This window comes from Sodiomyces alkalinus, assembly GCF_003711515.1.
Source record: "Sodiomyces alkalinus F11 unplaced genomic scaffold SODALscaffold_3, whole genome shotgun sequence".
Taxonomy (NCBI): Eukaryota; Fungi; Ascomycota; class Sordariomycetes; order Glomerellales; family Plectosphaerellaceae; genus Sodiomyces; species Sodiomyces alkalinus.
The window spans coordinates 2,622,310-2,638,776 of record NW_021167081.1 but is presented as its reverse complement, the minus strand read 5'-3'; the positions used below and the strand labels follow the sequence as shown (position 1 = coordinate 2,638,776).

The following is a 16,467-nucleotide window of genomic DNA, read 5'->3' as shown; positions in this document are numbered from 1 at the left end:
ATACGCTTTATTAGGATATCGCGAGTATTATCGCGTTCGGCGTAGAAGTAACCGTCTACGTAAAAGGGCTTAATATAGCCTAGTCTAACGCTTTATAGAATAACCAAGGGCTAGTCGCCGGCGTTAAAGATTAGTATGCCTGACTAATCCCGTAGAAGTAGATTAGGGGATCCTGTGATATCGGGCGTAAACTCTATAGAGTTAATATTAACGTCCGGCTTTTTAATCGGAACTAATCTATATTACCGGGGTAGAATTATAGTCTTCTTGGCGGATTTAAGCTTCTGCTAAACCGGCGAGCGTTTAGCGAATATTTAAGCTAATACTAGAAGATCCTAGTAAGCGCTAACACGAATAGCGTCCCGCGTATTAAGAATATCCAGGCTATTAGGATAATTAAACTCTTATCCTAGGAGTAGACCGGCGTTAAGCCTAAGAACGATCTAGGCTCCTACGTATAAGCGGCTAATCCGTGTATCTTTACTTACTATACCACGGACTAGCACGGTAAAGGTAGCCTATCCTCGGGTCTTTATCGATCTTATGCCCTAAAAAACAGCGCGTTTAGTAGAATCGACTTATTTATCGGTAAATCGACTAAAGAGCTACTAGCTTATTATATAGCGGGAGGCTCCTAAGTCGATATAAATTTCGAACGGCTTACCTGTTAGCGTGCTACGGGCTTAGATCCAGGTATATATATACTTATAGGGGCCCTTAGTAGGATCCTGTATTTCCTAGAAAGCGCCGTTAATTAAGGGAGAGTCTTATTTACCTTAGTCCGCCGGTAAGTATAGCTAGCGATAGTGTTTCTTATAATAGATAGTTTCGGCGTTAGATCTTATATTCGTATAGTATTTACTATACTCTTAGCGTACCTAGTAGAGATCGGAATATTTAGGTATAAAACCGGGTCTATTAGTAATTTAGTATAGTTATTAACTTTTCTCGTTATCTGCGCTATCCTTATATAATACTATAAAGCCCTTAGAGTCTTCGTCCTAATAGTTGTACTTATCTTCTAGCTCCGCGTTAGCGTCGTCTTTTAATATAGGTCCTATAGAGTCCTCGGTAGCTATATAGATAAGTTTATATAGTCTCTCTTAGCGATAGTCTTAAAATCGGCGGTTAGACTAGTTATTCGCGTTATTAGTTAGTAGGCGTTAACCTTTATTATTTACGAAGCGATTAGCGTTTAGCGTAGGTAAGGCGTATAGTAAGTCGTTATGGTGGAACTAGCTTAGATTAAGAGAGCGACGGTTAGGTTATAGCGTATAGCGGCGTTACGGTATAGGGCTAGATTATTAGTTATAATACCGTGGAGCGGGTAGCTACATATAAACTCTAGGCGAGGCGCCGTATAGTCTACGGGTATCCTGGTTAGTCCTCGGGAGACTATAGTGACTAATAAGGTACTTCTAACCTCCCTAAGGATAGTTTTAGTATTATCTAAGTATTTAATTAGTAAAAGCAGTTATAAAGTCTATCTAGCGGATAAAGGGCCTAGGTTATACTATAATAGCCGCTAGGTTCGCGTTAAGCTTATCCTAGATAATAGATAGGAGCTTTTCCTTAGGCTTATCGGCGGCCTTAGCTAGGCGAATAACCTTATCGGCGAATACACGGATATCGTGGCGGAGTACTATATCTTCTAAGGTATACTTTTATCGGCGAACTTTATACTTAGCTTCTTCGCGCGGGAGCCTAAATCTTTCGTAAAGAGCCTTTATCTAATTAGCTATAATAGTATCTTTATTAAAGAATTCTCGGCGGCCTATATTAAGACTTATAAACTATACGGACGCTTTACTAAGGAGGTATTATAATAGGCTACGGGGTACGCTTCGCTTATAGTTATCGCTTAAACCGGCGTATTACTCGATAGCGTTAGTAAAATAGTAAATATCTATAAAGATAAGCTTAGTTTCCTTAATACGTATATCCTCTTCGGTAAAGAAATACTAAGGAGGGTTAAAATAGCCGAGGTTATCGGCCTTAAAGCGGTAGTTACTTAAGGGCGTTTAGTCGCTTCGGAAATTAGCGGTACTCTACGCGATAAACACGGCGAGGTTAGCCGGTCGGACGTATATGAACGGCTATTACGGGCTTACGCCTTAATTATTAAACGCGTTTAGCGCGCTATCCTAGCCACTTTAACCGGGGATACTAAGGGTATTCCCCTAATTACCTTATCCTTAGTCTTTACTGCCGCTATCTAAAGGCCTCCCTTAACTATTAGCGGCGTGGCCTTATATACTATTAGGACCGGTATAGTCCCCGCGGCTTCCGGAGTTTCCTCCGGTATTCGTGGTTACGGGAATATAGATAATATCTAATAGGGTTAGGCTATAGTCTTTATCCTTATCGTCTACGGTTAGCGAATAGTAGGTAGACTTAGTAGTATAGCGGTTTATAGTAAAAGATTAGCGGTTAGTAGTATTAGAAATAGTATTAGCGGCTAATATCGGTAAGAAAGACGAGTTAGAGTATTAGTGAATACGTTACTCGATAAAAGGGCGTAGTATATCCCCTTTATTTTCCGGGAATCCGCCGACTATTACACTTATAATAGAGTATAGGGGTAATAAGCTTAGCCCTATACCTACGTTATTATAGTCGGGTTCTAGCTTAATAGTCAGAAGTTTAGGACCGGCGGTAAAAGGATAGATAGGTTATTTTCCCTTAAAATCCCGAGTTCGGCCGGGCCTTATAAGGAGTTCCCAGTAATAAGATTCCTTATTTAGCTATTTAGATATAGCGTTAATAAATTTCGCTAGTATCGTGATCTATATCTAAGGGTATATAGGTTCCTTAGTAGATCTTAAAGCCGTGGTTCTTTCTCTTAAGGTTAAGGCGCCGCTAGTATTAGGTAGGCTAAGGAGATTATAGGCTTACTTAGTAATGCGAAGTAGGGCGAGAACCTTAAGCGAAAGGGATTCCTCGGCTAAATCGGGATAATCGTTAACTATCTTAACGATATTCCTCGTTCCTTTAAAGTCCCGGAGGCGGTGAATATTATCGGCGGGGTTAGCGTCGGTTATAATTCGGAGCTTTAGGGTTCTACGGCTAATAGTCGTTATAAAGGCGGTATAGATAGTATTTAACGGGATACGACCTATGGATAGTGGTTCCTTTATATACTCCACGTCTAAACCTATTATAAGGAAGGCGTTTTCGTCTAGCGATAAGCGGTTAAGCTATTTTACTTAGTAACTATAACGGACACGGTGGCGTCGCGCAGCTTTCGTAAAATATCAGTACGTAAACCTCGCATAAAACTTAGTTACTACTATTTAATATACCCTAACTAGGTATATATCTGGCCAGCCAGTACTATAGGACCTAGGAGCCAGGATTTCTAAGGGGTACCCTTAGAGTACCGTAAATAGTAGTAAAATAAGATATCTTCTCTAAGCTAGACGGGGGCGCGCCCCCGGGACCTAATATACCCACGGGTAAACCCCGTAGGATCCTCGGTATCTACGTATATAATACTCCGGGTGCCCTAAGGTATCCCGTGGACTCTATAGTGTATACCGAAGGTATCCACGATATACCACGTGGGTGCTATAGTGTATACTATAGTACCTCTGAGGTACGCCTATAGCATACCGAGGTATACTCGGAGGTGTCCTAGGGCGTATTAAAGAGGTAGGCGGTGATTAGGCTACTAAGTTATAAGTCCTCGCCTATAGATAGGTATATACTTATAAACCTAATAAGGATAGCACCCTCCTTAAGTGTAAGGCACGCCTTATAGTATAAGGAGATTAATAAAAACGGTTAGAAACTAAAGATAACTACGCCGCTATATTAGCCTCGTAGTCCTTCTATATACTAATAGCGATCGCCGCCTAATTTAACTTAAAGATACGGTAATTCGACGCCATTAACGCGTTTATTAATACTAGCCTTAAAGAGGAAGTGTTTATAAAGATACTATAAGGCTACGAAGTGCTAGGTAAGGTCTTGCTATTACGGAAAGTCCTTTTCGGCTTAAGGGTATCGCTACTCTTATAGTAAGAGAAATTTAGTGAAACGCTATAGAAGATAGGATTTATGGCCGTGCCTGATAACCCCTATATTATAATCTGCGATAGTTTAATCTTATTCTTCTACGTTAACAATATTGGACTTATCTACTATAGATATCGTAAGACTAACGCCGATAACCTTAAGGCTGCCCTTAAATAAAGCTATAGGTTATCAGGAGGCGACGAAATCCGTTAGTTCCTAGAAATAAAGGTTCTAAGCGATAGAGCCTCACGTAGGTTATAGTTATTATAATACTCCTATATAGACAAGATCGCGGTTAAATACTACGTAGATATCCTTTACCGAAGACTATTAAAGGTTCTATTATCTATAGAGCCGTTAATACTACATGATAGTATACGCACGTTAAGTCCCGAGGTCTATTAGTATTAGGGCATAATAGATTTAATCCTGTATACCGCTATCGTGATAAGACCCGATATCGCGTTTACCTATTCGAAGCTTTCCTAATATAACGTTAACCCCTTCTTTAACTACCTTAAGAGGGCTTAATAAGTTCTATCATTCTTATATTATAGAAGGTATTACTACCCGGAATTTAGTAGGGATGGACTCTTCCTTACCGTAAGCGACGCGTCCTTCGGGGATAATCTAGACCGTAAGAGTTTATAGAGATATATAATAAAGCTTTTCGGCAGCACTATTAACTAGAAGGCGGGTAAGTAACCGATAGCTACGATACCGTTAATAGAGTCGGAACTACTCGATCTTACCGAGGCGGCTAAGGAGACGTTATTTATTAGTCGGATATTAAGGGATTTAAAGCTTCGGCTAGATTAATAATAACTATAGCTACACTACGATAATTAGTAGACTAGTAACCTTATTAATAAGAAGGCATAACGCCTACGGAGAAGTCTACGGCACGTCGATATTTAAAATTAGTAGGCGTGCTAGTTAGTATAGTAAGGCCTCTTTAAGGTTATATACGTTAGTATCAAGGATATAATCGCGGACGGTTTAATAAAGACACTACCGGAGGCAGGGATTAAAAGACTATAGTAATAGCTTAATTTAACGGACTAAAAGAATCGTATCGAGTAGTTAAAATAACTATATAAAGAGATCGAACGCGCTAAAGCCGTAACGATAATAAAGGCCCCCGAGGGCGTAGCAGATCCGAGAGATATAGATCCGATTAAGCAGATCCGGTTAATTAGAATCGAGGAACTAATTAAGATAGAGTTAAATTCAACGGTTAAAGAGGGCGGATTTATATCCCTTTAACGAGGGCGTTTTCCCTTAACTATTAATTTTAAGATAGAAAAGTTAAGAACTTTTGATTTAAACCGAAGCCTCTAATTAGTTAGTTAATCTAGGGAAGACCCACCTTAACTAAGGGGGTATATCGTATAGGCATACGGACCACGACGTGGTCCCTATGGGATCTATGCCTGACTAAGGGCTTCGGATCTCGGGGACCTCGGGTATCAGGATATAATAAGGGAGGATACCGGAAAAGACCGGATAGGATCCAAATAATACAGTACCTATAATAGAGTCTTTACTATTTAAATTAAGGGAATAAGAGACTTATATAGATATAATTTAATATAATACACACACACGAGATTTCTACTGTATTAAGTTAATTATACAAGTGCTATTTTGGCGTGCGATAAACACCTGCTATAACTACTAACTAAGCCGGCGGCGCTAAATTAATCCTATATATATAACGCCTATAACGCCTAAGTAATCCTGTAATCGTAATCTTTAATTAATCCCTTTTATCGTAAAGATCGTAAATAGTAAAAACGGCGTTTTTATATTGATTAATTAACTAGTCTACTACTATTATAGCTCGTATTATAGCCGCTTAATCCGTTTATCTATACTAGAATAACTAGATATCCTATCGGAAGTCTTTAGTATACGATTCTCTGCCTATATCTTATTCTATTTATTTTATATTATAGATTATTCTGTATCTTATTCTTTATCTTTATCTTATCTCATATCCATATCTTATATTATATCTTATATCTTATCTTTTATATTTATCTTATTTTATATCTTTATCCTATCTTATATCTAAACTTTATCTTCATATTTTCTACATCCTTTTCTATATTATTCTTATTCTATGTAGATTTCTTTTATTCTATTCTGTTTATCCTATAAGGAAGTAGTAAAGACGGCGCGGTACATTGTTACACAGTGTAGTCGTTAGATTTGCTCGCGATTTACACTGTCTTTATTACTATATATACCTAAAAACGGACTAAAACACATATATAACAAAGTAGACAGGAATACTGGTAGGATAGCCTATATACTATAGGAGGAAGTCGCCTGTAAAATACTGTAAAAAGCCGAAAAAGGTGCCTGGGCGGTAGTATCGGTACAAAAAGCAGGCTGCCAAGAAGTGCCGGACTTTAAAGCGGGCCAGCATTAGTGCATACTTAGATACCTTATTAAGCTCCTTTTATTACGCATTATAGTCGCCCTTTTCCTCACGATATACACAGCGATCTTATAGGTAACGCGTGCGTTCCTTCTCGGAGAGGTCGCTACTAGACATAGGGATAATCTTAATCAGTAGTTCCTTCGTTATAGTCGTAGTCTTCTTATGCGCGAGCGTCTTCTTCTTTATACCGGCGGCAGTGGTAGTAGCGGTAGTAGCGGTAGTAGTAGTAGCATCGGCCGTGATAGGGTTTTAGCGTAAGGGATTAGTAGTGTTATCGTCCTTTACTGTGATAATACAGAACGAAGTAGCCTCCTCAGCCTCGAGGTCGACGATAAGGGCTTTATATTTACGAATATTAGGCGGCGTAGGCTTAAGTAATAGATAGACGTTTACCTCCTCGTCGCTAATATTTAGACTAAGATAGTTATCCTAGTAGATAGTAGATTTACTGCGTATCGCGCACTCCTACGGTACCTAATCCCTCTAATTAATAAGGGTAGTAGCAGCCTTTTAGTCGGCGTTAGATACGTTAAAAGATATCTTTACTTATCTATAGATTAATTAATTAATAGATTAGTAGGTTAACTAATAGCTTAATTACTCTAATTAGGTTAATAGTAGTTATTTAAGAGTGCTTAAAATCGTGATTGCTTTTTGAAGTAGTAGTATAGGGGAGCCTATTAATATCTATTGTTTAGGTGTTATAAACCGGGCTTATAATTATTATCTCTTATATAGCACTTATATAGTAATTGTAATTAAACAGAAATCATATATACATATATTATATTAACTTATATCTATATAAGTCTCTTATGCCCTTAATTTAGATGGTGGAGACTCTGTTTTAGATACTATATTATTTAGATTCTATCCAGTCTTTCTCGATATCCACCCTTGTTATATCCTAATACCCGAGGTCAGGCATGGATTCCCTAGGGACCCTGTTATGGTCCTGTGCCTATGCGACAATTACCCCTTATACCCCAGTATCGCGTTAAAGCACCGTCGTGCGTCTCTTTATAACTAGTCCTTCCGCTGCATTTACTCCCGCCGCTCTAGAAGTGCTTATACGCGAGACGAGTAATAAGGTTACTGGACTCGGCTAATAGGTTACTTAAGAACTAGTATAATAAAGCTATATAATCGCGGCTTTAGAATAGCTGATTATTTACAATATAGGTATAGGAAAAGGGTTTAATAGTAAGGCCAAAGGTAATGCTAAGTAGTAGCGTATTATCGCTACGCCTTCGCTACCGTATTACTAGCCCTTAATCTAGTATAATAATTCTACTTTATTTATTATAGAAGTTTAGTCGCTATTCCTTTTTACCTTAGTATAGCTTTGCTTTTATAAAATCCCTGAAAGGGCGGGGCCAATACTCCCTAAAACGACGTTATTATTTGTATAAGCTTATATTCTCCTTACTTTAAACTTTTCTCCTCATAGTTTACTCTTTTAATAGTCCAGTATTTAAGTATACTAATCCGTACTTAGTCTTAAAGTTATGTAATGCCTTAGTCTCTTCTAATATATTAAAGGACTTTCAGGTAAGCCCCGTATAACCGGACTATTATACTAGTATTTTATAGAAAGACCCGCGACCTCGCCGCTTAGTCCTCACGTAAAGGGTATTCTATATTTCCTATTTCTTTTCGCTATTTAGGCTATCCTAAAGTTAATACAGGCTAGGGATTATCCTAGCTTTACCCTGGTAAGGGGATATTATTAGCCTATTGGAGTAAATTACTATAGAACCGTGGATATATCTATAAGGGGATATTAAGTTCGATAATATATAGCTTAATAACCTTAATAACGCGATATTTCTAATATAGTTAGTCTACCTTATTAAAGGGTTAGAGTATACTATAATTCAATATCGATAGCTATACGAGGTAACTCCTCTTAAACCCCTTTATAAGGGCTCCCCGTGTATTAGTGGATTCTTCGTCTTATAGTTACTTTAAGACTATGACTGCCTATATAAACTCTATGCCTTATTAGAGTGTACTTAGCAGTCTATAGCCGGAGCAGTCTTTAGCGTGTATTAGCTCTAGTATAAGGACTTAAAAGGGCTTAGTATAGAAGCTATACTTAAGGAAGAAAGGACTTAAGTATATAGTCAAGCTTTAGCGGTTATTTAGCGCTTACTACGCGGCTAGTAATAGCCTCCCTTAATACATTTACGACTAATATATAAAGTTTCTAAGATAGGCCTATACCTCTTACTTTATTTATTTAAGGCCGCCGTTTATTTAATAGTAGTATACTATGGTAAGTTATTCTTTAATTCCCGCAAGCTTATAGACATAGAACTAGAACTTCGTAGTCCAGTTTAACTATTAATCGCTTATAATTAGTAGAGGTATACCTTAGAACTGGAAATAATAATATACGAACCGGCGTATATAGGCCTTAGTATTTCTTATCTCTATGACCTTAAGAGTCACGGTCTTAGTAAGCCTATCGATAATAACCTAGAGGTATATACCTAGCGCCGGAGTTATTCATAGGTAGTAAATTAGTTATAAAGTCTATAAAAGGATAACCACGAATACGTTAAGGAATCGGTAATAGCTTAAGTAGACCTTATTTCAAGATTCTTTACATATTACCTTTACTCTATATGTCGTAATTCCGTATAAACTATTATATACCCTTAATCATGTTAGGCTAAAATATCTACGTGCTATAAAAGCTATTATACTATCCTTACTAGGGTATCCGCTAATCACTAAGTGGTGGATCGCTTATATCACGCGTCTACGTGGCGTATTAAGTGAGTAGTTATAAGCAGTGGAAAGGTGGTAGCGAGAGAGTCGGAAGAGAGCAGGCATGGATTAAGTGGTGGTTCCCGCTAGTCTGAATATAGGTAGTTCTAAAGAATTAGAATAAACGCTACCCTCTTTATGCTAAATAGAGGGTATTACCCGAGCCCTATATACTCCTATATTAATCCTAGTATAGTTAAACGAATATCTTAAACGGATATCTACGCCTAAGCCTAGCCTACAGCTCTATATAGTAGTATCGGCCTAGGGTAGCCGTGACGACGTTAATACGGGAGCCCGGTATAGTCCTATTATAGTCCTATCCTTAGTCCCCTTATTCGTATACTATAGCTAGTATCAGTATCTCTTTAATCTATTAATCTATTTAATATACTATTTTATAAAGTACAGCTTATTTCTTAATATAGCCTCTATTATTTATATAAAACTTGAGATAAAATTATAATACTCTTTGTATAATTAACCAAGTAGTATACTATAAGGCTAGTATATAATATAAATATATTATAATAAATCTTTAATTTATAGAATCTTTATATAAAGCCATAAACTATAATATAAACATGCCTTACTACGAATATAGGGCTCTTTACCCTCTCTGCTTTTTTCCCTCCTCGTATAAGGTAGGTAGTCTGAAGGTCTGTGCGTCACTTGCTATGGCTGCCTGTTAGAATCCAGTGGTTTCCAGATCCGTTGTAATTACCTTGGGAACCCGTATCGTGGCAGCGGGACCACACAAAGCGTCTTCAATGTGTATTTCAATGTGTATTTTCTCCCTCAGCTCTCCTGTACACACATCCGCCAGCCTCAGTTGTTCCTTGGAGATGTTTATTAAGTGACAAGTGGGAGTATTTGCTGAGCTAGATTTCCCGATCTGATCTGTTGAAAGCAATCCGTCTCGTCTTGACCACATACGGTACTTTTCTCTTGTTTCTTCTTCAGCCACAGCCTGTTCGTCGCCCTGACACAGTTATACCTAGGCACTCTATTATTGAAGCTTACCTGTTGATCCCTAATACACTTCCAACCACTCCGGTCGATCGGAGACGATGCAATTTTGCGGTAAAATGGATCAGCAGGCACCGGACTCCCGCATGGTTCCTGAAGAACCTGGTCCCCAGGCTCGGCTGGAAGCTGAATTCTTCGCCAACGCTCTGGACGACTGCGTGGCTGCTCAAGGCACAACGGGGAAGAGACGCGAACGACTCCTCGACCTTGTCGACACGTTCTACAATCACGCGATATGCAAGTTGGAGCAACTCGGTACCCGCCCCTTGGGTGCTCGGTCACACAGTGCAATGGAGGTCGACGAAATCGAGGGAGAGGTTAAGTCTCTGAACGTGGATCAAGAAACACGCCGGTGGGAATTAGAAGCTCAAACATGGGATCTCATGCGTCGAATCCTGCCATTGAGATATCCCGAGAAAACGAAAAGTACCACTCGGGAAATCAGACCAGTCGCAGGACCACACAAGACAGACGACTTGTGGAACAGCTTTATTCTAGACTCCCGCCCTGCTGTCGAGCGAAGAGCGGTATTAGAATGGCTTCAACATAGTGCAACACGGGGCCCAGACGTCGACGATGTGGTTCGAGAGTTGCAGCAGAACGCGGAGCGCGGTGAAATCATTGCTCATGGCTGGATCCATACACGCACTGCTTTGAAGCTCCACAAGGAAATTCTGGGAACATCATGCCCTCTCAATCCTCGAGCGAACCACGTTTCGGCGTCCCTATCCACCTCAGCTGGCGCTCCTCTGGTGTCACAGCTAGACCCTGACGCTGTTTTGCGCCAGGGTCGTCAACTACAGCCGCAAGACGAATATTTCGAACGGGCCATTTGGACAGGGTGCTTTCAGCTACTTCGAAGAGGCTGTAGCCTTGACACCCTTCGGGATTGGTGCGCGGAGAGGACAGAGACTTGGCGGGCAGTCTCCATGTCGGCTTTCCCGGTGCCTAAGAATGGTCCACAGTCAGACAGCAAACAAGATGCCAGTGCTCTAGCTTTATGGAGACGAATGTGTTTTGCGTTGGCGCGTTCCGGTGGCACTGATGAGGTTGAAAAAGCGGTCTACGGGATTCTGTCTGGCGACATCCAGAGCGTGGAGAAGGTGTGCAAGACATGGGATGACCTCATGTTCATGCATTACAATTCACTCTTACGCAGCGAGTTCGACGACTATGTCCTAAGTCAATGCCCGCCCGAGGTATCGGCCAGTATGCGCCAGTCGTTTGCCATTTTCGACGCAGTACAGTATCATGGGGATGCAGCAACCGCCGATAAGCGACTTGTGAAGTCGCTATCGAACAATCCCCAAACACGTGGAGAAGCCTCCGAGCCCTTAAAGATGCTACAGTCGGCCGTCATCTGCAATGAACTTAGCCAATACTTCTACGATCAGGGGCTCGTTTTGAGCCAGACTCAGAGAGTCTCTGGCGAAAAGGACGCTCTCGAATCCGGCAGGCGCATAGATCGCCTTGGTCCAGGCGACCTCCGTATTGTTGCCCACCTCCTTATCTTACTCTCAACTTTTGACAAGTTATGCCTCTCTTCATCTCAGCCGCCCACCCTGAGTTCCGAAATTCACCGAAGGCGAGTGCAGGAAATGATTATTAGCGAATATGTCTGCACACTTCGACTTGCCGGGCTGGAGGAACTTCTTCCCCTATATTGCTCGAACTTAGAGGTGCCTCATGCGTATGAAGTCCTGAGCAACAACTTCCGCCACATCACGGACCGCGATGCCCGGCTCAATCAACTAAAACTCATTGAAAAGTCGGGCCTAGATGTTCTCCAGTTCGTCAAGGTTCAGACTCAGCTCGCGTTTGGCCGTCTGGAGAAGAGTCTGGAGTCGCTGCGCGGCCGTCCTGGTGTCTTTCGCATCATGGAAGACGGACCTACGTCGCCGAAGTACGGACGACTTATCAAGACCGATTTTTTTGGGGAAGACCCTGACGCAGTGGATTCCGATCACGAGAATCTGATCTGCTCCTTGGAATGGCTGCTTCTTGTCGACAACGCCTGGCCCCACATGTTCGGGATTGGCGTCAGAGCGTATAAATGTTTTCTCAGTGTGTTTGGTCTTTCTAGACACTACTATATTCGTCTAACTAACATGCTCTTAGGAACGATGCATTTAAACGCGGCAAGGCAACTAGCAAATCGTGTCTCTTTTCATCAAATTCTACAGCAAAGACTCGATCCCCGTCTACGAAACGATTTGGAACTCTCGTGGGTTCTCGAGGAAGATGAACATTTCTGGGCCACGCAGCTCACATCGACAGACAACCAGGACTTGTCTCCGGTACGACTTGTAATCGAAGCCAGGATATTGCGTGACTTGGAATATCTCGTTAGAACTCTTGACACCATGGAGACTATTGCCGCGTTGACGGTGCTTTCCAGAGAGTACGTAGGGCCAGGAGTGTCTATTGTCCTTCGAATCTTATTGCTAAATGCGTGCAGAGATCCATCGGCGAGACGAGACTTTTGGACACAGGTTGGCAATGAAGTGAAGAATGCCAAGGAATTCGTCCAACCACTCTTGAACGGCTGGCTTCTAGCAAAAGGTGAGTGGATGCATTCTCGCAGGTCTCCCAGACAGCTTTCTTCCTGGGCTAATTCGTAAAGTAGGAGAGGACCCCGATCTTCAGGCCATCAGGGAAACTTACCTTCCAGAAACCGTTCTAGCTTATATCAGTACCTTGCACTTCGCGGGCACGTGCTTATTCAAGGACAACCTACTTGAATGTATGGATGTCGCTGCCGCTATCGCCGGGAAACACTCTGACATAGCCGCTTGTTTTGTCAAGTCGAGACGGATACATGATCTTGTCGAGGTCTTTTCTTCCTGCAGTAAGGCTCTTGCTGTCTCAGCAGGTGAAAAAAAGGTCACAGGATCTACGAACAAGAGAATGCGCGAGCTGGGATGGTCTCGAGATTTATGGCGGGTGAATTCGTGAGAACAACTACATATCGGCTAGGCCTCCACGGATTATCGACTTAATCACCTGTTTCCTTCTAGTCAGTTTGTGTGCCTACATAGAGGTAGATCGAAATCAGAGTGAGATCCGGGATTACATCGGTTTACTTCTGCGTCCTACTCCATGTACCAGAAACCACCCTGAGCTCTATTCTCGCTTACTGTCAGAACATAAATAAGGGACGCGGAATTGTGTATGTATTCGTCTAAGTGAAGTTTGTGATACTTTATGGGGATGTCTAACTATAGGGAAAAACAAGAGGAAATAAGTGTGGATATCTAGGAATAAGGTACTCTACACGTCTGATATAATATAGTTTATTATACCTTAATAAGGTGGCTATAGGTATCTAACACAGCCCCTCTAGAACTATAGGATTAATCCTAACTATTCTGTTTATTAAATCAAAACTTACAATCTAGGGTAAAATAGGCCTAGATATTAATTAACGGCGTTAAGGGCGTTAAAGCCAAAAAGCAGTCAAAAAGTATTAAAAATAGTAGCCTAAATAATAGTCTATAAGGGCATAAAAACACTTAAAATAACGGTCCAATTAATCGTTTTTATTTAATCAAAACGTAATAGAAGGACGTCGTCCCTGTTAATTACTTTAATCCTATTTAGCCGGGACCTCTATACTAAGCAGATATATAAACTCCCTCTGTTTTTACGGTAGGAGTACCCTTATAAGGCTATCGCTAACTATATTATTAGTAGCGATCTAATTAATTAACAAGGGCCTTTTTTAAACGGTTTATCTAATCTAAACAGGGTGAATATTAAAATACTTTAATTTCGAGGTGACCTACGGCCTAGGGGATTCTAGTAGCTGCTTAGTTTATTAATTATCGTAGTATACTATTAGTAGTTCCTTCTTAAAGGTAAGGGTAAGGTCCTTTATTAAACGACTTATCGCGATATACTGCCTGGTAGTAGTAGATAGTGCTATAACCTAGGCCTTAGTATAAGAGGTTATAACGCTTATTTACTTATTTACCTTTTAGTTTACAGAACCCCCGACTAACAGGGTCGTATACGCTTATAAACTATACCTAGTCTTACCGTTATCCGTAAAGCGGCGTTAGAGGTATAGAAGAGTATAGGTTTTTAGTAGTCTTTACGTAGTCCGAAGTAGAGGTATAGGGCTTTTATTAAGCCGAGGTGCTTTAAGTACCTACCCGTAGCTTCGTGATGTTGTTTTAAAGAGTTAGTGCTAAATTCGGTAAGCCTCGAAGCGGCTTAAGAGATATTAGGCCGGGTCTAATAGGTAGCGTAATTAATAGAACCAACCTGCTAAAGATATAGACAGATTAACTTTTCGGAGGCTTATTAGTTACTAGGCTCTAGTATATTAGGATCAGAAAGAGGGCTTTTACCCTATGACCTCTATAAGTAACCTGTAACGCCTTTATCTTATCGGTGATATAGTTAATAAGCGATAACTATAGTTTGCATTATTAATAATCGCGTTCTGCACGGATTCTAAGGAACCACTTAATTAGTCCTAGGTCCCTGATTTAAAGGCTTTTCTATATCTTTTTCATTAGGGTATTAGCTATACATTTACATTGCTTATAGTAGATTAGGCTAATATCGTTAACGTAAATAAAGGTAATCAGGACTTCGTTATTAAAAGCGTAGTCGCCTTTGGTTAAATATTTCAACAGTATTTACCTAGTACGAAAGAGAGCTATTAGTGCTATGGCTTAGGAGATCGCTATAGACTATATAACGCCCGACAGAGCCGTTAAATCCCTTAGCGCTATATAGTAGGGCGTAAGGAATACTTTAAAACGTCCTCGAGTTAATTATCCGCTTTAAGGCCTAGAGCTTACTAGAGTAACTGCTAACTAGGGGGGTCCTTAATATAAATCTCTTTATTAGCGTTAAGCAGGGTATTAGTGAATACGTGAACTACGTTAAGTTACCGAGTCTCGAGATCGAAGTGGGCTATAATACCTATTAGGGACCTAAAGGTCGTTCTAGTAAGGGTGGAGGCGTAGGCGTTAAGGTGGTTATTTAGTTATTAATCCCCTCGAATATATAGGCGTGCCTTAAACTTATTAACGCAACCAGTAGGATCGACCTTATACTTAAGAACCTATTCAAGGTTTAGTGGCCTTAGCACTAATTTAGATAATCCCGAGCTGGGTCTCTATTAATAGGACTATTCCTAGCATGTAAGGGTGTCTATTGACCTAAGCGTGCCGACTTCCTATAAGAGTATGTTAGTCAATTCTAATATATAGGGACTTTTTAGTATTTATGACTGGTTTAGAGGTTCCTTCGGTATATCGCGGCGTAGTAAAGTCTTTTTCGGTATCTTAATCTGATTATAGAGGGTATTAAAGGAAGGGGGGTTATAACGGTTGGTTAGACGCTTACTACGGGTAGGCCGGTCGGTAGCGGTTATCGGAGTAATAGGAGGACGGCTTCTTCTGCTATTAGAAGTAGGTTAGTTAGCTATAGTAGTGGAAAAAGAGGTTTAAAGAGACTTAGCTGTAGCGGGTGGCTTTACTGTAGTAGGAGCCGTAAATACTGGCTTAATGGTAGTGGTTTGATTCCTTTTTAAGAACAGATTAGTTAGAGAATAATAATCCTATCGCGACGTTATCGCCGGTTATAGCCGTGTTATCGGATTGATCTTCGCTATTATCAGGCCGTTTAAAAATAGGAGGTAGATCCGTAGTGTTAGTGGGTGGTGTGGGAGGGCTGTTTATGGTTAATAGAGTAATTATAGGTGTAATTATAGAAGACGTTATAGAAGTAGGTGCCGCCGCAGGCGTGGAACGCGTTATAGGGCTTATTTACCATATTCCACGTGCCTCCTGCTATTATTATTCTTCTGCAGATTCTGTAGTGGTTATTAAACCTGTATCTTTATCTACCCCCCTAGAAGTAACGGTAGTAGCTATTAACTTCTTTGTATTATTCTGCTCTAGTAGTTGTTAAAGTAAAAGATCGGCGACGATAGTAGTAGTATTAAGAGGATCGTGGAGTTATTACTAATCTCTAGGTAGGTTAAGGAGTTCGAAGACCTCCTCTATAACCTATACCTCTATATCGTGATCTTTATATAGTAGTTTATCGTTAAAGGTAACGTTTCTTATACGTAGGATTTCCCCTTATTTTAGCACCTATATCCAATATATATTAGTGCTTTTATAGCCGATTAAATAGCCGATACATATATATTCGGCTAACTTAGCATTATAGTGATA

At 40.4% G+C, this 16,467-nt stretch overlaps 1 protein-coding gene across 1 annotated transcript; it reads left to right on the top strand.

Moving 5' to 3' along the window:
- The first annotated feature begins 10,075 nt into the window (after positions 1-10,075).
- Positions 10,076-13,522, top strand: SODALDRAFT_332255 (hypothetical protein). The gene is made up of 5 exons (XM_028611655.1): positions 10,076-10,178; positions 10,243-12,334; positions 12,389-12,671; positions 12,729-12,832; positions 12,897-13,522. The coding sequence occupies exons 2-5, from the start codon at positions 10,330-10,332 to the stop codon at positions 13,223-13,225; spliced, it is 2,721 nt and encodes a 906-aa protein (XP_028467899.1). The 5' UTR covers positions 10,076-10,178; positions 10,243-10,329; the 3' UTR covers positions 13,226-13,522.
- The last annotated feature ends 2,945 nt before the right edge of the window (positions 13,523-16,467 follow it).